The sequence below is a fragment of the Hirundo rustica genome, chromosome 4, assembly GCF_015227805.2.
Source record: "Hirundo rustica isolate bHirRus1 chromosome 4, bHirRus1.pri.v3, whole genome shotgun sequence".
NCBI classification, from domain to species: domain Eukaryota; kingdom Metazoa; phylum Chordata; class Aves; order Passeriformes; family Hirundinidae; genus Hirundo; species Hirundo rustica.
Window position 1 is genome coordinate 64,782,571 of NC_053453.1, and position 19,914 is coordinate 64,802,484.

Sequence of the window (19,914 nt, forward strand, 5' to 3'; positions counted from 1 at the left end):
ATTTCCTTGCTCGGTTATTAAAAGCATGTAGTCATGGGGACTAAAAGCATTATTTCTTCAGAATTAATATATTCCAATCTAATGCTTCAGGTACTGAACGTCTGATGAATGCAGTCAGATCACAGCAGTAGTAAAGTGGTCCTGGATCTCAGCTGGCCAGATGCTGCAGACACAGCCAGTGCTGGCACTGCCAGGCTTTGGGGGCTCGCTCAGGGCACAGCACAGGGAGATGCAGCAGCTCCATTTCAGGCTAAGAGAGGCTGCACGGCAGCAACAGCTCGGTGCTGGCAAGAAATACTGCAACCTCTGGGCAAGATGCAACCAGCACTGGGCTCCTGGCACGTCCTCCTGACGCTGTTTTGGTGAACTGGATACAATTAATTTCTGTATCAAATTAATTGTTCATCACAGCCTTGACAAGCAATTTCAGAGACCCGTACGATCACAGTTTTCATTCAAGGAACGGATTAGGAGAGCACAGAGACCTCAGACCAGTGTGGCCCTACGTGTTCTGGTGGGAATTGCTCTTGATGTGTGCAAAGGAAAGGAGGTGCTGCTTCTGCCAAACACCCATCTCCTATGGGCCACTTCCAAACTCTGCACGTCCTTCTAGCAGCTCTCCTCAAGGCTAAGAAAAAAAGCTGCTGTAACCTTGTTCCAGATTAGTGAAAACTTGCTCTAGTCCCACTTTGAAAGACAGGTTCCCAAAGGCTCAGAAGATTCCTGTTTTTCACAAAGAGGAGCAGGGAAGGGAGACATTGACCGGTTCCCAGGGAGCAACAGAGTGACCTCCATCTCTTGGTGCTGCCTTCACCAACACAGCTCCTCCCTCCTCTCCTTCGAAACCTCAAATGGGAAGCTATACCGAGACCTGTCTATGGCTCCTAACTCTCTCCTGGAGTCTGATAAATTATACATTCATAAATCTATACATTATAAATTAGGCTAATGACCTCTCCATTCAGGCTGCAAAGCTTGCCCAAACTAACACATACTTAAATGCAGGAAATGAAATTCAGATTTAGAGAAAGAAACACAAGGCCCCTGTCACCACAAGACAAATAACTTTTACAGGTAAAGCCCACAAAGACTGGTATTATGGAGCAGACAGGCTGTCAGCAAACATTCACCTCCTTACAGGCCCCAGGGGATCGTGCAGGAGCAGGGAGATGACGCAGACTGAGAGGGAGTCCTGGCTCCCTGCAGAGCTGGTTGTTGGCACTGCAAATCCACATCCAGAGAGAATTCCTCATCCGCCAGGCAACTGTGGACAGGTGCTGCCAAGCTCCAGATGTTTCCCATTAGCACTGGCTCAGGTGTGGGGTGGTTATAAATGGTCCAGGGCAGGAGAGAGGCTGTCTGTGGGCTATCTGGTGACTCCTTGGGGCACCCTCTGCTTTTACAGCTGTATGTAGCATGGAATTTTTACTTTTTTTTTTTTTTTTTCCCCTCCTCTGGTCAAGAAATTTAATGTAGTAAAAGAGGGAGTGGAGGTTGTATGTGTTATTCTTTAGGATATGTTTCCTTGTGTGATGAGTGTAGTAGATGGAGGAGTTCTTTTGGGAACTTACTGGGAAAGGCAGTGGCTTTTGAGTTGTATCTGACTTATGCCAGTAAGGCAAGAAGCAAATTCAGTCGTTACGTGGGCAGTAGCTGAATGGCTTTGTACCTGGTAATTCTGGGGTGCTCCTCATTAACCAGTGCTGTCTAATCACACTGATGAATAGCCAGGGTTTCTGTCTATGTGGGATTGAGGAGTGTGGTCAGCAGAACAGAAGAAGATAGTTTATCTGTCAATAATGCTGTATTTCTTTCCCTCTAACAACACAGGCCAGTATCAGCTCTACCTGTTCTGTTTCATGTGGTAACATGGATGACTGGGACAACAGCAACGAATTCATTCAGCGACTGGACTTCTCCAGTTGTGGTGAAGAGAGTGAAGACAGAAGTGTAAATGAGGAGGACTCCCTGAGCTTGAGCCCTCCCAGAAGCTCAGAGCTCCAGAAGTGGCAAGAGAGCAGTCCTCTGCCAGCAACCCCTCAGAGAAAGCTTAGTGAGATTTTCCTGAGCAGGACAAAAGCCTGGATGAGTCCCACCCTGAAGTCTTCCCCATCTGTGAGCAAGAGCTGGAGTAAGCCTGAGACACCACTGCACATCCCCTGGAAAAAGCTGCAGCTCTGTGACACCCCGCACACTCCTAAGGTAATGGCAGGTCTGTAGCACCTCTGTAGGAGATAAATGCATCTCCTTTCAAGAAGCTCATTGTTTGGAGGGAACTTGGGAGATAGGCAGCTGCACTTGCTGCTCTGTTCAGCCATTTTTTGGATGCAAATGGGTTTTGTCTTGAGAATTGGAAATGGTGTTATGGCTGGGATGTGTACTTTGCCTGGCGAGTCTGATTAGCTCCAACCAGCTTGTTGTCTGGTGCTCCAGATTTTCTTTTTGTGTGGAACGCTTGTTCAGTGCTTCTGAGGAAAGCAGGGCTTTGTTCTCAGGGTAGCCAATCTCCTACAGAAGCGGTAGCAAACCAATGTGTGTTTGTGGAGGGAAGTTAGCCTCTCTTCACCTGTGTCACTGTCCTAAAATGGAACTTAGCTAGTGAGCCAATTTCTTGGGAGAATGAGCCCAGCCTGTTTTATGTGTAACTTCTTGGAGAGAGTATAATACAACTGCTTTTTGTCTTGAGTAAGCACAGGTGGAGACCTGGCACCTGTTTCTCCATTCCTAGATAATTTCTGGTGTGTGCATGGCTCCAAGCAGTCCAGACCTTCAGTGAAGCGTAGCTGTTGGTCTCTTCTCTCGCTGTTCCTGCTCTGCTGATAGGTTGTTTGCTCCTTTGCTAAAGTGGTAGACAGAAGATCAGTCCTTTAATGCTTCTGAGCTAGGATTTTACTTCTGTCCTCCTCCAAAAACCTCAACATGTAGGGAGAAGGATGATCCTCTGGCCTTATATGATTGACTGTGTGGCAATATTTACAGAGGAATGCCTTGCCACTTTCTAGAGGAAAGCAGTCTAAAGGGCATCAGTCCAGAAACTTCCTGCAGTGACCCTTTATGAGAAATCTCCCTAAATCTCACTTTAATGTAGATAAGAAGTTACCTTTTCTTTGGATGGAAGTAATTTTCTCCTAGTAGCTGGTACTGCACAGTGATTTTGGGCTTAAGGACAGTGTTGTTAAAACATGATTGCTGTTGATAATGTTTCCCCAAAGTCAAGGACTTTTCAGTTTCCCATGTTCTACCAGTGAGCAGAAGCACCAGCAGCTGTGTGGCTCCATAGCCAGGACAGTTGGCAGGAACAAATCAGAGGAAAGTTCATATCGTAGAATGTCATGCTCAACCTATAAACAGAAGGAAATTAGCCAGGAGGGGCTGATTAGGGCCCAGGGATGGGCTGGACATCAGTCAGCAGGTGGTGAGCAATTGTGTGTCACTTGTCTGTCTTGAGTTTCATTTCTCTTTTTTGTTTTCTCTTTTCATAGCAATAATAATTATTTTAATTAACTTTTTCTTTTCTCAACCCACAGGTTTTACCTGTTTTTTTCTGCTCCCATCTCACTGAGGAAGGCATTGTAGTTGTGAGCAAAGGGTTCACAAGCAGAGGGCTTAGATGCTGTCTGGGGTTAAACCACGATACAGGTCTATAAAAATCTTTACCAGACCAGATGGGCTGCAGGTAGTGAAGGCTGCTTTCAGGGTGTGCATTGTGTAGATAACATGTTGGCTGGATGATTGAAAACATTCTGCTTGTAGTTTGTCATGTTGTGGCCCATAAGCAGCAATTGCATGAAATCAACAATTTCTTTTCCTTTCTCTCCTGGGATAAAGGTCTTCTTTTCCAAGCATCCTGGAAAAGATGTGCTCCAAAGGGCCTAAATCTGCTTGTAGACAAAGCTTGGAGCATTGGTCTTAGAGCATTTGAAAGTGGTAGAAAGGATGAGAGAGCAAAGCCCTGTCTGAAACTGCAGACTGAGCCACCAGATGTGAGTGGAGATGTGGCTCCAGGATCATGGTTCTGAGACCACTGTGGGATTGGAAAGATATAAGACTACTTTGATCTTCAACAGGGAGACTTCTGTGTTCTTAAAGGGCTTTTAACTAGAAGAAAGCATGGTGTTAAATAATCCTTTAGACCTTACACCTCCCTCTTGAAGCTGGAACAAGTCAAAACCAAACACATTTTTTCAAAGCTGATGGTTACTGAAGGACTCAAATCAGAGCGAGTAGATTTTTGTCTTCAGCTCAAGACTGGTGTCTGTGCTTTCCATGGCCCAAGGTTCTGGACTAATGAGTGAAGCACAATGGCCTGTGTTCTGTGGCAAGGTGAACTATAGGAGATCCAGAGGCTCTTTCTGAACTTAAATTTCTGAAACTCTAGTTTATATTCATGAGGAGAAATGGGTTCTTTTTGCTGCGCTAGTATACATATAAAGAAATATTTCTAGCAACTTCCCCTATCCTAATGCTGCTTAGTGCTGGGAAACTTGGGTAGTGTTCTAGCTCATCTCCTGACAAACCTGTCCTGACCAAACTGAGGCAACAGTCCCTGCCTGGCAGAACTAGGTCTTCCATGTTAATGCAACATATGATGCAATTTCTGCCTCTCTGTAGGAGGGAAAGGGGAGCAGCTGGCTCCTCTTGAGGACTGTGCTTGCCAAAATGGCTCTGCAGGCCTCACCCAAGCGAGCAGGGAATAGAATATGAAAGGGCTTAACAAAGAATGAAATGCTTTGTGGAGAATGAAAACTGTGGGGACTAAACCAGAGGCACAGGGATTTAATGATTCAGCTATTCCAAGGAAGGGAGCTGAGTTCTCCTTGATTTGCAGGAGAACAAGAATTTTATTCTGAAATAGTAGCAACAACAACAACAAAAATCCTGGTTTATTTGCCCTTTTTATTTTTTTTTCTTCTCTCGATGCAGAGCCTGTTATCGAAGACAGCTTTCCCTTCATCTGCAACAAAGGTCCCATCCAAAGGCTTCCGACATCTGAGGCTTACTCCTCGTGCTGACTCTGATGACTCTTCCCAAGCTTCTCTTGTCAACATTAATCCCTTTACACCAGAGTCCTATCGACAAATGCTCTTTCATCCTAATGGCAAACGGAAGGCCAGAGGAGAGCTGTAAGTGAGCTACTCTTAAGCAGCAGACTGAAGTCAGGCTCTTGGAAGGAGACAAGTAATGGAGATGTTCAGTATCTGGACTTGTTTGCCACCAATGAATCATCTGCTTCTGTGGTGTTCATTGGTGTAGAGTAAATGTTAGCAGATGTATAAAGGTAACTGAAATATAAATAAAACCAACCATTGCCTCTTTTTCCAGAAAGGTAAATGGGGGATCAGCAGCTCTCTTGAGTGCTAGGCTGCAGCTTCACCAGTAATAAGGAGGCTGGGAGAATGATGCCTCTGGACAATGCCACTCTGTCTTGTAGGCAGTAGAGAAATTGCTTTGTGGAGGCCTTCTAAATGGAAACAAACAATTCATAACCTTGGACTGTGGTCTTTAAGACCTCAGCTAAAAACTTGTTTATCAGCTCTATAAAATACATGATTAGACTGTGAAGCAAGATTTGGAGGTTGGAGGTTCCTTTCAAAGATGCTTTAATTTCCAATCCAGTTGGATTGCTGCATTAAAATGATACACCAGACTTTCCTATCTTCTGTTATAGGAATGATCCTCATCCAGAAAGCCAGATTAAACAGGAGCTACCTACGAAGGTGAGTGTCTGTACATTTTCCTCCCACAGAGTAGATAAGATGTTTGTAAAAGCTTAGTGTTTGATGGAACTTATTTTGTTATTGGAGTATAAACCATGGCACCATGCCAGAGGATAAACACCTATGACAGAAAAGGTCTAAGCTGAATGTTTTGTTAACATTTGTTTGAGATGACGAAGTTGGAAAAGATGGAATTGTTCTTTGTAACTGTGCAATAGCCAGGCTTGTGGAAGGATTACGGTACCCTCTAGCCGAGGAGACTGGGATTGCAGGCAAATGGTCCCCATGGAAAAATACACCTGCAGAGCAAATCTGTTACCCGGCAACATCCCGGGCTGCCGCAATTACTGTTTTACCTAGAAGAAAGCCTCACGTAACTTGTGAATTACTGAACTATTATTCTGCTTGAGTGCTAATGAGATGGAGTATGTAATATAGGTATAAAAATGTGTACTAGGAGGTATTTTTACTGCCCAGCTTTTTAAGATAGTGTAAAATATAGCTGCCCTAGGAAATAGAACCTGTTGGGAAGGGCTGCTGTTTCCTGTGAGCCACATTTTACCAGCTGTGAGGGCTAACTCCTACCTCCTCCTCTGTAAGCTCATGTACCATAAACTAAAAAATCACAGCCGTGGTTTCTCTGGAAACCACTGTGCAACACGGACTGCTGTTGCTGTAAGGGATGCAGGAGGATGGAGAAAAATCACTTTGTCCGCTCTTGTTCACTTCATGCTCCAGTGCTTATCTTTACTTATTTTCCCTGCCAGTAGGCATCACTCTCCAAGCAGTCCCAGCAGCTCCTAGGTCCCTAGTGGCCATTATCGTGGCAATAATTATGTTCCAACAGCTCTCCCAGCCTTTCAACCCTTTGTGGAAAAGTGTCTCCGGGTGAGATATCAGTGGGAACACAAACAAATACACTGGGACCAGCTAATCTGCCACTAATCAACAGCTGGTGCTTCAAACCTGGGGAGCCTGAACTGATGCAGAATGGCCTTGGCTTCAGGCAACCTCAGCTGCCAGGGTAAAGCAGCCCTTGCATAGCTGGGGACACAGGAAGCCAACACACCAAGCTCCTCCCCTGAGCTCACAACAGGCAATAGATCTAAGGTCTTCTCAAATCTTGTCTTTAGGTCAGTACACTCTTGTTGGTCACTGATCATCCCTGGCTGACTACATCAGCTGTGGGTCTGGGATGTCATGGCAGTAACTCAAGGAGGCTTAGGCAAATACAGCCAACTAGACTAAATTTCTCCTGAACTACAATTTCTATTTCTATGGTTAACAAGTCCTGATTTTATGAAACCAACCAAATAGCCTTGCAACTTGGCCAAACCAGGGAAGGTGTTCTTTAAGTGGTCAGAAAAAAACATGACAAGTGAAAGGTAATTTCAAGAATTGAAATTGGTGTTTTTCAAGAACTGGCCACACACCTGCACATGGGCCTGGATGAACATCCAGAATGGGAGAAGGGAGCACTGTGGGTGCTCAATGACAGCAAGTGTTACACATCCTCTAAAACAATTAGGTCTTTCAGCTCCTATTTGTCTTTGCTGTTTTTGTGACTTTGCAGAGATATACTCTAAAAGCGAGCAATATGGTTTCCCGCTACAAGAAGGAGTTCCTGGAACTAGAGAAAATTGGTGTGGGGGAATTTGGCTCTGTCTACAAGTGCATCAAACGCCTTGATGGATGTGTTTATGCCATCAAACGCTCCAAAAGGCCTCTGGCAGGATCTTCGGATGAGTGAGTGTGCCTGCTGAAAACTGCCAGTGGAAATGATGGGCATGTTCTTGAGAGGCGTGATGGGAAGGAGGCAGTGGGGATCTAAAGGTATCTGATGGGTGGCATGAGCAAAAATTGGCTGCTGCTGCACTTCCAAGTAACAGCTGGAAGAGTGGGGGAAGATACCATGCAAATATTGGATAGAAATGTCTAGGGAAGGAAGAAGTCACATGCACTGCAAAGTGGGAGGATGGCATACCTGAGCACCTTGGGTCCATCCAGACAGTTTCTTTACAATAACTCCCAAGAAGTTTATTTGACAGACACCTGTCCCTGCCTTGCTGAATGGCCAGCACTACTCTTATCTCTATTGACCAGCTTGTGGTGTCCTGTATGCAAAAACAAAGTCCTTGAAGCTGCTGCTGCCTTTGCCTCTTTCACAAAAGACTTGCTCAGCAATTATTTTCTTTAACAGCTGCTCAGGGTATTTGAGCAAGTGAAGGTTTTGCTTCAGCAGCTGTGAGAGCCAGTCTGTCTGTCAAAACCTGAGAGAAAGGGGGAACAGAGGGGTTCAGCACTTTCAGGCAAACCAGGGCTCCTCTCCTGGTGCCAAGCAGCCTCTGGCAGCCTGTCACATCTGCTTTTTCTGTGTGTGCTTCCCTAGGCAGCTGGCACTGCGCGAGGTTTATGCGCACGCTGTCCTGGGGCACCACCCCCACGTCGTGCGCTACTACTCGGCCTGGGCAGAGGACAATCACATGATTATCCAGAATGAACACTGCAATGGTAAGAGCTGGACAGTGTTCAAGGCTGAGATCTCAGCATGGGCAAAGTTGCCTTCTTTTGTACTTAAATGTGGGATGTTTTGGCTTACAGAAAACAAACTGTCCTGGGCCTGCATTTTGTGGAGAGTCCAGTAAGGACACATAATATTTAGATGAAGCTCTGAGTGGTGCTAATGTTTTAGAAGCAGTGAATACCTTTGTAATTCTGGGATTTGAAAACTGTTTCTGTCTTGGCTGGCCTGGAAAAGCTTTCCTCATTCTGATGCCTAGAGTGTGCCAGGACTCTCCAGGTAACACCTGATAGGAGTGACTCAAGAGCTGCTGACTTAAGAGCTGTGTATCTTGGCAAGAACCTCCTCTTAACGGAGGTGGGTAGTGACTGGTTGAGATGAAGGCACCTTGCATCCTGACCAGAAGAAAGGGGTTGACAGCTGTGGAGGAATGGAGCAAGTGCTGAGGCAAAGTATAAATGGGGTGCCACAGGCAGGGTGGTAAACTCCTACTTGAGCTTGCCCTTGGCAATACCACTGCTTGAGAGAAATTGGAAGAGATACCTTTACCTGCCAGAGTTGCTGAAGGCAAATATGTAATGTTCACCTTTCAACTGCACCTGTAGTCTTGGGGTTCAATGAAGAGTGTTTGCAGTATTGCTTTCAAATCTGGTGGAGGCAACCATGAAATGCAGTGCTTGTTGCTGCAGGATTGATGTATTTTTTGCGTTCTGGTGGCTGAACATCTGAGATGAAAAGAGAGGTGGTGAAAAGTGAGCTGCTGGAGACAGAGGCAATGATATCTTCTAGCTCTGAAATATCCAGTGTGTCTCAATGGAGACCTGTGAAACTGTGTCGAGTGTTAATGCTTTTCAGTCAAAAAACTGCTAGTGGGAACTCTGTTTCTTTGTTCTGCCATTCCTATACCTGCTTTCTGCATCTAGGCACAGCAGAAGCAATGTTTGTTGTTCACTTGCAGCAGCACTAGCACCACTTACAGGTCAGCCCTCCTGGCAGGGTGTAGGCTGGAGGTAGAACTGCAGTTGTTCATCCTTGTCCAGCAGGAGGCCGGGGATGCCAGGGCAGCGGAAAGGCTGAAGCCGAATGGTGATGTCCAAGTTTGCTCGCAAGAGCACACAGAGCCGGTGTGGTTGGGGTTTGTTCATAGCCAGCCTCCAAGTGTTCTGGGCAGCTAAGCTATTTCAAACATGCTGTTCCATAAATCTGTCAGGTCTCAGACTGACTGTTTTCCCCTAGGTGGGAGTCTCCAAGATGTGCTGCTGGAAAATGCAAAGCTTGGGCAGTATTTCCCAGAAGGAGAGCTGAAGGAAATATTGCTGCAAGTCTCCATGGGATTAAAATACATCCACAACTCTGGCCTTGTGCACCTGGATATCAAACCTAGTAAGTATAGTGTCCTCCTCCTTTGTGGAGGGTTTTCCTAGTGATCCCTCAGGGGTAGGACCTTTGATAAATCCTTCTGAGTGGACTGATTGTAGTGCTTCAAAGAGAAGAGGACCTTGCCCTTATCTTGTGCATGGTTGTGGTGGCTTTTTGTTTTTGGGGGTTTTTTTTGCGCTCTTACTGCTGCTCTAAAATTGAGCCTTCTCTGATAGTTGGCACCATTTTTCTCCCGTCTTGTGACCTTTGTAATCCTGGCTCATGGGAATCACCTGCATACTGGTGGAGCAAGTAGGGCTGCCAGGGAAAATGAGGACTTCCTTATTTACTGCTGTCTTGTGCAACACTTGGCTTTTGTGTACATACCTACCTTGAGGGATTAAGTTCTTGCAGAGATGGTAACAAGGTTTCCTCTCCCAGGATGGTCACTTCCAGGGCAAGGCCTCCCCCTGTCACATAGTTAATATTCTTAGAGTGGAGCTCCTTTTTCCTGCTGAATTTATGCCTCTAGCTTAGCGGGCAGAGGGAAGGGAAGTTTATTTTGTGGAGATATGCACAAGATACAACTGTCTTATGCCAGCTGTGTGGCTGAATGTAAGGTGGGCAGGAAGCTGACTACTGGCTGGAAAGCATGTGCTTGGTTTCTCTGGCTGCAAAGCTTAACTCCTTGGGCAGGTGGGATTTTTACCAAGTTGTCAGACTGCTGCAGCCTGACTACTGATATCACCTTATTGCTAAACAACTCTCTCTTGCAGGTAATATCTTCATCTGTCACAAGCTGGCAGTTTCAGGCCCTGCTGGGCAGGAGGAGAGTGACAGTGAAGATGAGTTCTCTCCTGGTGTGGTGTATAAGATTGGTAGGTTTCAGGCTGCTTTACAGCTGGCCTAAGATTAGGGCAGTCCATTACTGCCTGAGACTGCCGTGTCCTGCGGCTGAAGAGACTTGCACACAAAACCGATAAGATAGTCATGAATGCCCCAATTACCTGCCAGAATTAGTTCCTTTAAGAAGGCACGTCACAGAAAATTCATGTGCTTGTTTCCAAGAGCAGATTTCCTGAGTTAGGAGCAGGCTTGCTCTCCTTCTCAGTATTTCTTTGTTCGTGCTATAAAATGCAGGCTTTTATTGGAGAACAACTTCAGTTTGCTTCATTACATTTCAGTTGCTTGTTCTTTGTCTCAGGTGACCTTGGACATGTGACATCAATAACAAACCCTCAGGTGGAGGAAGGAGACAGACGGTTTTTGGCCAATGAGATTTTGCAAGAGGTACAACTGCTAGAGCAGGGCAGCGGGGAGAAAAAGGGGGGGAGACCAAGTGGGGAGAGATCAACTGCAGAGTAGTCATTAATTAACTCGTTCCTCACCTTATCTCTTCTTTCTTCTGTCTGGTCTGGCTATGAAATCTGTGAAATTAGCACTTTTCCATGAACAATAGTGGTGTGGGTCTTATCGTGTAAATACGTACTTCATGTGTAAATATTTCATAAGTAGCTGTCAGTGGATTATTGTAACTATTCCCCTGGAGCGATCAGTGAGACAAAACTTTTATCAGCTTGAAGATATGTGATTTGCATATCCAGCTGAGATGAAACTACTGGATGTGATTATTGAGGAAAATATTTACCCAGACAGATGCCTTGTAAAACGAACACTAGACAAGTAGTGGTGAGAGGTGGGAGGCACAACACGCCTTTAAACTGACTGCAGTTTTGTCACTCTGGCCAACAAATGAAAAGAGAATCAGTATTGAACAACCAGGTTGGATGTGTTATTCAGTTCGATTATTTAGGTGACAGTATCTGTGCTTCAAATGGGTTTAGGAACGGTTAGGCTAATGTATGAGATGCAGTCTTCACTTTGAGTTAGGCATGGGTAGCTTAGTGCCTTGTGAAGGCTGGAGGTACACATGTATTAGGCCATCCTCTGGAGTTACTGCAGTGATCCCAACATGGCCTGCAAGGTCCTTGTGGCTGGCTGAAAGCCAGGATGCTCTTAGTGGTACCGCCCGCTGCCAATGTTTGTTTCCTGAAGAGGAGGAAACAGCTCCCTGGGGTGGTGAAGGCAGTGCCATATACACACGCTTGCTTGGCCACTTCTTTTTGAGCTCATAGCCCAACTCACCTTTGCTTAGTGCAGAAGATGTTCCTTTCTAACAGCTTTCCCTTCTCTCTGCAGCAATACTGTTACTTGCCCAAGGCAGACATCTTTGCCCTGGCACTCACAGTGGCTCTGGCAGCTGGGGCAGCACCGCTGCCTCACAACGGGGTCCTGTGGCACCACATCCGCAAAGGCAACATCCCACCCATCCCCCAGAAGCTTCCTCACTGCTTTCTTGAGCTCCTAAAGGTGAGGAAGTAGTCTTGACAGGATGGTGGCTTTTGCAGCTGGCATGTGACAGGAGTGTTAAACTCTGAACTCCTTTGCCCTCTAGCTCATGATCCATCCTGACCCAGCGCAAAGACCTTCTGCCACAGCTCTCACCAAACACCCTCTTCTCCGTCCCTCATGTGGAAAAGCTGTGCAGCTCCAGGAGCAGCTAAATGTGGAGAAATGTAAGACTGCCATGCTGGAAAGGTAGGGCTGGCTTGGGCATGAAGAGGAGAAGGCATGGGCACAACAATGCTGGTCACCAGCTCTGAGTGGAGGGTGGTAGTGCTGGGAGGATGCACGTGCAGAGATCCCTGGGCAGCTCCTGTGCCTGAAGCTGGGGGCATGATGGGGATGTAAAACTGGGACTTGCAGTGCCCAGGAAGCAGCTGTGCTTCAGCTCTTGCTTGGAGGAGCTGCTGGCTGAATTGCAACAGTGAACTTGTGCGTTTCTTGCAAGCACTGGTGATGCAAAATGCTGATACAAGCTGCAGCCAGTGGGCAGATGAGGAATGGATAGTGGGCTAAGCACAGAAGCAAGAGAAGTATCAGGTGGTGGCAGATATCCTGTTTTCCCTTGCTGTTGGCAGTAGTGTTTTCAGGTACTGGGATCGAAGAACTGCCCCACAACCCCTCTAAGTGCAGTAGCCATCTGAGGAGCAGGCTTTCTGTGTAGACAGAAAAGTGAATGCCCTGCAAGATCAGCAAGTACTAGGGAAGAAAGGAAATGGAAAAGAAGCATATGTCTTAATTTAGGTATTTGTGCTGCACGAGATGACATTGATCTAAGTTAGGCCATTATCAGGTATCTGAAACAATGGGAGAAAAACTGAGCTAGGGGTTCCTCATTCTGGTGCCAGTGTGCTGCTGACCCGATACATTGTTTTCTTCTGGTAAATCTTCAGAGCTCATGTTTTTTCAAGCAGAAACTCTAGAGACAGCTGCAGTAATCTTCATGTTACTCTCTGGGCTGAGAAGCTGTCCCCTTCCAGCAGTGCTGGAGTATTACAGTAACCCTCTTGTGCAAGATTGTTCATAGTTTGCTTCTGTAGCTGATGGGGATTCATGCATGACCTGGTTTTCTTCCTTTCTTCTTCCTCCCGTCTCCCCCCTGCAGGGAACTTAAAGCAGCTCGCCTTGCCCAGACCCTCATGAAGGACCAAGCCTTAGGAAGTGCCAAGTTACAAGAGTCTGAAACCTCTTCTAAGCAGAAGAGCAAGCGTCTGGTGGGAGGGAAGAGCTGTCGCTCGTTTAGCTTTACTCTGGGTTACTGAATTTCTATGTTGTCCAAAGACTGCTGAATGGCCCTGTGAAAGCAGAGGGTCTGCACAGACCAATGCCCCTGTCATTTATTGTCTCCCTGTTATGTTTGTTTGTTTGGGGGGTTGCCTTTTTTTCTTTGTTTCTGTTCCCTCCCCCTCCCATTAGTTATGATGAGATGTTGGCTGAGAAAAGAATGACAAGTGTTGGATCATGTGACTTAAGGCTGCCCTCAGCTTTTTACCTGTCTAATTTCTTGTGTAACTGGCCTTGCTTACAGACTCAGTGTAACTCTGCTGTGAGGGAATGAATGATGTTTTCTTTACTCACGTCCCTATTTCTTGAGTTGGGCCCTGTTACTGGTGATTTTGTGGTCATAACGCTTGGCCTGACTCTATCTTTAGAGGGGTGATGATGGCTGTAGAGGGTGACAGCACCCTACAGCTGTCCCCTTCTAGGAACAAGCAGGCAGAGACTATGGCAGTCAGTTTTAGCTGTGCATCAGGAGCCAGGCTGGTTACACAGCAGTCCTGGGGGGCTCGGGATGCAGCTGGAGTGGTGTTTCACTGAGGGGGGACACAGAGTCATAGGAAATACTTCAAGTTAAGGAGTGGGAGATGAAGAAAGACATTCTTTCGAATATCAGTAACAAAACTTTTGTAACCGGCTGTGCTCTAACACACTAGTTAGTCCCTGATGCCCAATTTGTTTTCTGTCAGTCGGGGAGGACTCCTCATGTGGGGGACACAACTGCAGTGTGTTGCTAGCTGGGTCTGTCTGTACCCAATTCCCTTCCAGCATCTCACACGTGATGCAGCTGCCTGCCTGTGAACTGCAGCCGTTCAGCAAAGATGAATGCAATCAGAAAGGGTTTTTTAGCTTTTTGGAGTTGCCCATGTTAATGGTGATATGTATTTTGAATCTGAGATCCCATAAACGCTTCCCCCTCTCCCTGCGAAATGTAACTTTGGGAGTCCTTGTCGCTTGTTTGTGTTGGTTGGGCAGAGCGCTGCACTGTTAGGAGGGAGAGACTGGTAACTCGGTTATTTCCAGGTTTTACTGGTTTGTTTTATCATGTTGCACATGCCGGCTTTTAAAAACTGTTAGACCCTATGGTTTCGTGCGAATAAAGGTTTTATCATTTCTTTTAACCGATGACGGAGTGATGGAATTTTGTTGGTTTTTTCTCCCTCCGCGGGCTCCGGTGGCGGTGCCGGCGCTGCCCGGGCGGTCGCCGCCGCTCCCGGGCCCGGGGCGCGTTTCCGCCCGGAACCTCCCGCCCGTCCCTTTCCTCTTCCGGCCGTCCGCGGGCGCAGCGCGGCGGCGGGAGCGCTGCGGAGGGCGCGGGGTCGGGCGGCGGGGCCGGGCCGGGTCGGGGCTCCCTGGGCGCTGCTTCAGCCCTGCTTTTCCCTCCGCAGGCTCGGCGGCAGCATGTGGCGGCGGCCGGCGTGGCAGGTAGGGCGGCGCGGGGGAAGGGGCGCTGGCGGCGGGGGAGCGGCGGCTGCAGCCCCTCTGCCCCGCCGGGACACGGACGGCGCTCGGCCGCCCGGGACGGGGAGGGGCGCCCGGAGCGCCCGGAGCCCTCGCCCGGCCGCGCCCGCTGCTCGGGGCCTCGGCGCTGGGTCCGCCCTCGGGGAGAAAGAGCGTGAGCTCTCTCGCGGGCCTGGACCTGAGTGTTACGGGAATTCACTCCAATTCCTGCACGCGGACCTCTAGCAGAAGTGTTTCTGGGCTTTTTTTCCCCGCCCCCCTCTTCCTTTCTTTTAGGAGGGACTATGTGCTGGAGTAATGGCAGTTCCTGTACTGCTTTCGCACTTGCAGTACTAAGTTTTGTGGCCTAGATTTGCTTTCGGAATGAGGGTGTCAGTGCTTCCACTGCTCGTTCCAGTCGATGTACTTTTTGGGCACACCTGGTTAATCTCTGAAGTGGAGCAGAACTATCAGACCTGTTTGAGTTTTTAGTCTCTGGAAACAAACAATCAATCCCCACTCTCCTAAAAACCTCCTCCCCTCCTATTTATCTTTTACAGAAAACCAGTAGTTACTGCATGTCCCAGAAATAATTGCTGGAGGTATACCTTTGGACCACACTTCTTTCTAGGCAACTCTTTAACCTTGATTTAACTAGATGTTGTTTAAATAATCTTACTAGCTTCATTTGGCTGAACAGATTTCTTTCCTCAGTTCTCCCATTAGTTACCTGGGAAAGAACATACTTGCAGAACCTCTGCAGGTGTTCAGAAAATGAGGTGTAAAGACTTGTGAATGCTGTTCATAGTTTGTGTCTTGGAGACTCACATTTCTGTTCCTTCAGGTGCTACGCCAGTTTGTAAGACATGACTCTGATACGGTTACCTCATTGGTACTTGAAAGATGTAAGTAACTCCTGAGATGCAATTTAGTCATTAATCATTGTTTATCTCAGTTTTAGAATGTCTAAAGTAGGACAGGAGAGAAGCAGAGAGGAATGGTATCTCCTCAGTGTAGCAACTAAGAATGTGTTGTTTCAAGCATACAGACTCTTGAGTGGCTCCCTGTCTGGTCTCTGTCAGGTGAAGCAGCACTTTAGGGGGAAAAGAAGAAAGCCCTGACAAGGACTACCACCTCTGTAGGGCTGGTAGTTGTCCTTTACCTGTGGCAGGGGTTTGGTCTGCTGTTGGCATGGTTTCTAACATCTGCCTTCAGGTGTCTTGTGTGCTTGTTTCTCAGGCTCCTGGGGCACTTGTATGTGGGCTGCTCCCCCAGCAGGATTTGCTCCAGGTGTACTTCAGCCTTCACTACTCACTTCACATGCTCATTGTGCACAAGGGATACTTCCCTGACCTCTTCCAGTTGTCCTTGAACATGGAGAAGGGAGAGACTGTTTGCCTAGGCCTGGTACCGGTGTAAAAACTGACTCTCATTCAGAGGATGGAGTGTAGTAATGCAACTTTGTTTCAAAGGTACTCGTGTGTATTGTGTTTTATCATTTTGAAACAAATAAAAGGTCAAGGTAAGTAAATGCAAATTAGTCTCAAGTGAGACATGAATGTGTCTGTGAAAGAGATGGAACAGAAAGAATAAAGAACCTTTGGCTTTTTAGATCAGTTATTTCACAGTAATAATGACAGTACAAGCACACTCAGCCATCTGCCGGGACCCACAAAAGCCAAATGTCATAGGAGCTTAAAAAGTGCTTAGGAGGTACAGAAAATTGTGATCCTGGCCCTTGAGAAAAGCTGCTGACTGATGGCTTGCCGTGCTTAGGTGCATCATAATTCACCTGTATGTGTGTTTGGTTTCTCTTGTTTCAGCCATGAATCGTGTTCAGCTGCTTGGTCGTGTTGGACAGGACCCTATCATGAGGCAAGTGGAAGGAAAAAATCCTGTTACCATATTTTCCCTTGCAACCAATGAGATGTGGCGGACAGGAGATAGTGAAGTGGGCCAGGGAGGTGAGTCTGCACGAACAACGTGTCCCAGGTCACGGCTGCATGGCCGGCAGCACCACACTTGCAAATCTCAGGGGTGCAGGAAAGCTCCTTTGAGGTCAGCAGAGATGCTGGTGCATATGTGTGTCTCCTTACTGACCCCCAGCAGCATAAACTGTTCTGCTGTTGACCTTCCTCAGGAGAGGAGAGTGTGTTGAGTGGGCAGTTTTCACTGGTGGGGTTTTTCAGAAGCATAGCAGGTTCTGAACTCTTCTTTTTATTTTAGGGTGAGAAAAACAAAGAAAAGATAATTTTCTCATTGATTCTGTCATCAGTTTGCATCTACTGATGTCTCATTCTCCGAATTTTTCTCTGGGGCGGGGGGGGAAGTTAATAGCATGATCACTGTCTTAGAGAAAAAGTGATGTGTTGGTTTGAACTGCGCTGCACAAGAATTTGTTTGGACACAGACGAGTGGAACATTTAGTTCTCGAATGAAGTGGGAGATGGAATGCTAGTGTAGTTCTGTTTTCAAATCACTTTTCATAATTTGAGAATATCAGTGCTTTGAAACTAATTTCTGAGTCTTGTGTCACATAGAGGATTTGGCATCCAGCTCTGTTACTTCTGTGTACCTTAGGTGACATCAGTCAGAAGACAACATGGCACAGGATCTCTGTCTTCAGGCCAGGCCTCAGGGATGTCACCTATCAGTATGTGAGGAAGGGGTAAGTGAACAACAAGTGTGGGTGGGGATTTAATGCCTTAATAATGGACTACTGGAATAATTATGGTGACCAGGAACTGTAGTAAGATACAGGTGCCATAAAACAAGTTAGCAGAGCTGCTGCAAACAACTGATAGAAAAGCCTGTGTACTTTAAATCAGATTCTGAATTCAGCCTCTTCATCAGGAAGTGTAGTGGTAAGACAAGGAGTCACGGGCTCCAAGTGGAAGAGGGGAAATTTAGGTTGGATATATGGATGTAAGCCTTACTGTCAAGGTAGTGGAGCCCTGGCACAGGCTGCCCAGAGAAGCTGTGGGTGGAAGTGTTGAAAGTCAGGCTGGATGGAGCTCTGAGCAGCCTGATATAGGAGATGGTATTCCTGCCCATGGCCAGGGACTTGGAACATAGGATCTTTAGGATCCCATTTTAACCCAAACCATTCTGTGATTACAGAGTGGAAAACAGCAGCACAGTTCTCTAATCAAAATCTTGGGTTTTTTTTTTCTTTTTTTTCAGCTCTCGAATCTTTGTTGAAGGGAAGATAGATTATGGTGAATATACAGATAAGAACAATGTGAGGCGACAGGCCACAACAATTATAGCAGGTAAGGAGCAAAGCACCAAGGTGCCCCTTGCCCTTTTAAAATGGAAAGGGGGTGGAGGGCCTCTGAAATGGAGCTTGGCTTGTCTTCATCCTCAGTATCCACACTCAGGGATTTTGAGAGACTGGATAGTGTGTGCCAGGGGATCTCCTCGGGTACTGTTTGTGAGCACACAGAAAATGAGTACACCATTGCAAACTGCTGGTGTCATTTGCTTACCCCACAGAATGGATGAGTAGACTTGTGCCTTGGATTGACACAACAAAGAGAGCTAGGAAACTCAGCGTTTTCCTTGAGCCTTTAAACAGCCCGAGCATCCGACATCTTTTGTGGATAGCTGCTACTGTGTTGCTTTTGAGTGAGGGGTAAATTAATTGGGTAGTAGAGCAAACATTTCTGTTATGCAAGTATGTCTAAAACTAGGACAGAGGAAAAGGAGCAAAAAAAAAAAAAAGGAAAAAGAATAGTCATATTCCTGGATGTTTCTGCAGCCTCTTTAAAAGGTAGTAGTGCTATAAATTACTGGAAGGGAGAAGCAATCCTCTTTTTAAATTACTATTCTCCTAGTGGTTTCTTGTTCAAAAGGCCCAATCTCAAGATGCTTCAGCAATTCCTTAGGGCTGATGAAGTAAGTAGGAGCTTCCCACAGTCCTGTAGGCTGTTGATGTGGTAATGCAGATTGAACATGACAAAAGAAAAAGGAAATAAGCTGTAACTGATAGAGATTGTAGTCAAAGAGTTAAACCATTATTTTAAAATGTTTCTAATGTCATTGACTGTTCAGCAGCTTTTCATCGGCTTTAGCACTCTTGTTTCATAGTACATATGATCACCTTGAATTGTCTGCTTTCAGGAGACCTAGAGAAAGAACCCTGTATTGGACACTGTTTTGTTTTATGAACTATTATTCTGTTCCAAAATCCACAACTTAGCAACTTATTTTAACACAAATACCTGGGCTTCATGGTGTGAAGGCTTGCAACAAGGGAAAACAATGCTCAAGATGATTTTTTTAAATTTCTTTTCAGATAATGTGATTTTTCTGAGTGATGGTTCGGTGAGAGACAAGGTGTGATGTCCTTAGTGCTTGGATCCAGGCCATTTCATTCCTTTGGTTTTTCAGTGCTTCATAATTCTGTAATCACATATATTGCTGTAGTTTCTTTAAGAAATAAATAAAATGTTTGTTACCTAGAGAGTACTTCTGTGTGTTTTGTTTTCCCATGTGCTTTCTCTCTGCTGTGATCTTTTGGATTCATTTTTTTCTTCTCAAAAGGTACCCCAGGCAGCTGTATCAATTCTTGAGCTGATGAAGATATAAATGGGACTCACTCTTTGCATCTTCAATCATTTTCAAACCTTCTGTCCGTGGCTGCCTTAATCTTTCTCTCCTGTCTTGTGGGGCCTGCCAGCCTGATCCCTTCTCACCACTGACATCCCTCCTCTGCTCTCCAGGTGCCATTCCCTGTGTTTCCTTCACTAAACTGCCTGGACAGTAAGTTTAAAGCAGAACCACTGGCGTTCACTGGTGCTCAGCTGGAGATTTGTCACAGACCCGAGCAGGCCTCTTGTGCATTTGCATCTGCCCCTCTGCTGATCCTAGGTGTATTGTCTTTCACCAAACCCTGCTTAGGTCTTGTTTGTTGTGGTGTTTGGAGTAGGATGACATCAGCATTCCCATCCAGTCCCTCGTTTGGGTGCTGTGCCCATGGTTTGCCATCAGGAGGAGCTGCAGGAGCGACGGCCTTGGCTGTGCCAAGGACTTGGGGAATCGCGTGAAAAACATTCCAGGATTCTCAGTGTGGGAGAGGCGCTCGTTTCACTTCGTTTTGTTGGCAGAGTGAGAATTATTGTATTCCTGGTATGAAGTTGCTCAACTAAAAGGTGTTTGATTCTACTACACGAAGAAGAGAAGGTGAAATTCCCA

General features: G+C 46.4%; 2 protein-coding genes across 2 annotated transcripts; both read left to right on the top strand.

Moving 5' to 3' along the window:
• The first annotated feature begins 1,357 nt into the window (after positions 1-1,357).
• WEE2 (WEE2 oocyte meiosis inhibiting kinase) lies at positions 1,358-13,573 on the top strand. Its single transcript, XM_040062937.2, has 12 exons — positions 1,358-1,407; positions 1,831-2,202; positions 4,924-5,123; positions 5,669-5,717; positions 7,291-7,463; positions 8,107-8,228; positions 9,475-9,621; positions 10,374-10,475; positions 10,802-10,887; positions 11,797-11,967; positions 12,053-12,195; positions 13,106-13,573. The coding sequence occupies exons 2-12, from the start codon at positions 1,870-1,872 to the stop codon at positions 13,260-13,262; spliced, it is 1,683 nt and encodes a 560-aa protein (XP_039918871.1). The 5' UTR covers positions 1,358-1,407; positions 1,831-1,869; the 3' UTR covers positions 13,263-13,573.
• Positions 13,574-14,579: 1,006 nt separating this feature from the next.
• Positions 14,580-19,181, top strand: SSBP1 (single stranded DNA binding protein 1). The gene is made up of 6 exons (XM_058420401.1): positions 14,580-14,703; positions 15,563-15,623; positions 16,542-16,682; positions 17,299-17,386; positions 17,902-17,990; positions 19,016-19,181. The coding sequence occupies exons 1-6, from the start codon at positions 14,680-14,682 to the stop codon at positions 19,060-19,062; spliced, it is 450 nt and encodes a 149-aa protein (XP_058276384.1). The 5' UTR covers positions 14,580-14,679; the 3' UTR covers positions 19,063-19,181.
• Positions 19,182-19,914: the final 733 nt, after the last annotated feature.

Bases quoted from the DNA above. Each gene is read 5' to 3' on its own strand.
- WEE2 (XM_040062937.2), top strand. From the start codon at position 1,870: ATGGATGACTGGGACAACAGCAACGAATTCATTCAGCGACTGGACTTC. The intron at 5,718-7,290 runs GTGAGTGTCTGT...GTGACTTTGCAG, and splicing joins AACAGGAGCTACCTACGAAG to AGATATACTCTAAAAGCGAG. The intron at 9,622-10,373 runs GTAAGTATAGTG...TCTCTCTTGCAG, and splicing joins GCACCTGGATATCAAACCTA to GTAATATCTTCATCTGTCAC.
- SSBP1 (XM_058420401.1), top strand. From the start codon at position 14,680: ATGTGGCGGCGGCCGGCGTGGCAG. The intron at 16,683-17,298 runs GTGAGTCTGCAC...TGTGTACCTTAG, and splicing joins TAGTGAAGTGGGCCAGGGAG to GTGACATCAGTCAGAAGACA. The intron at 17,991-19,015 runs GTAAGGAGCAAA...ATTTCTTTTCAG, and splicing joins GGCCACAACAATTATAGCAG to ATAATGTGATTTTTCTGAGT.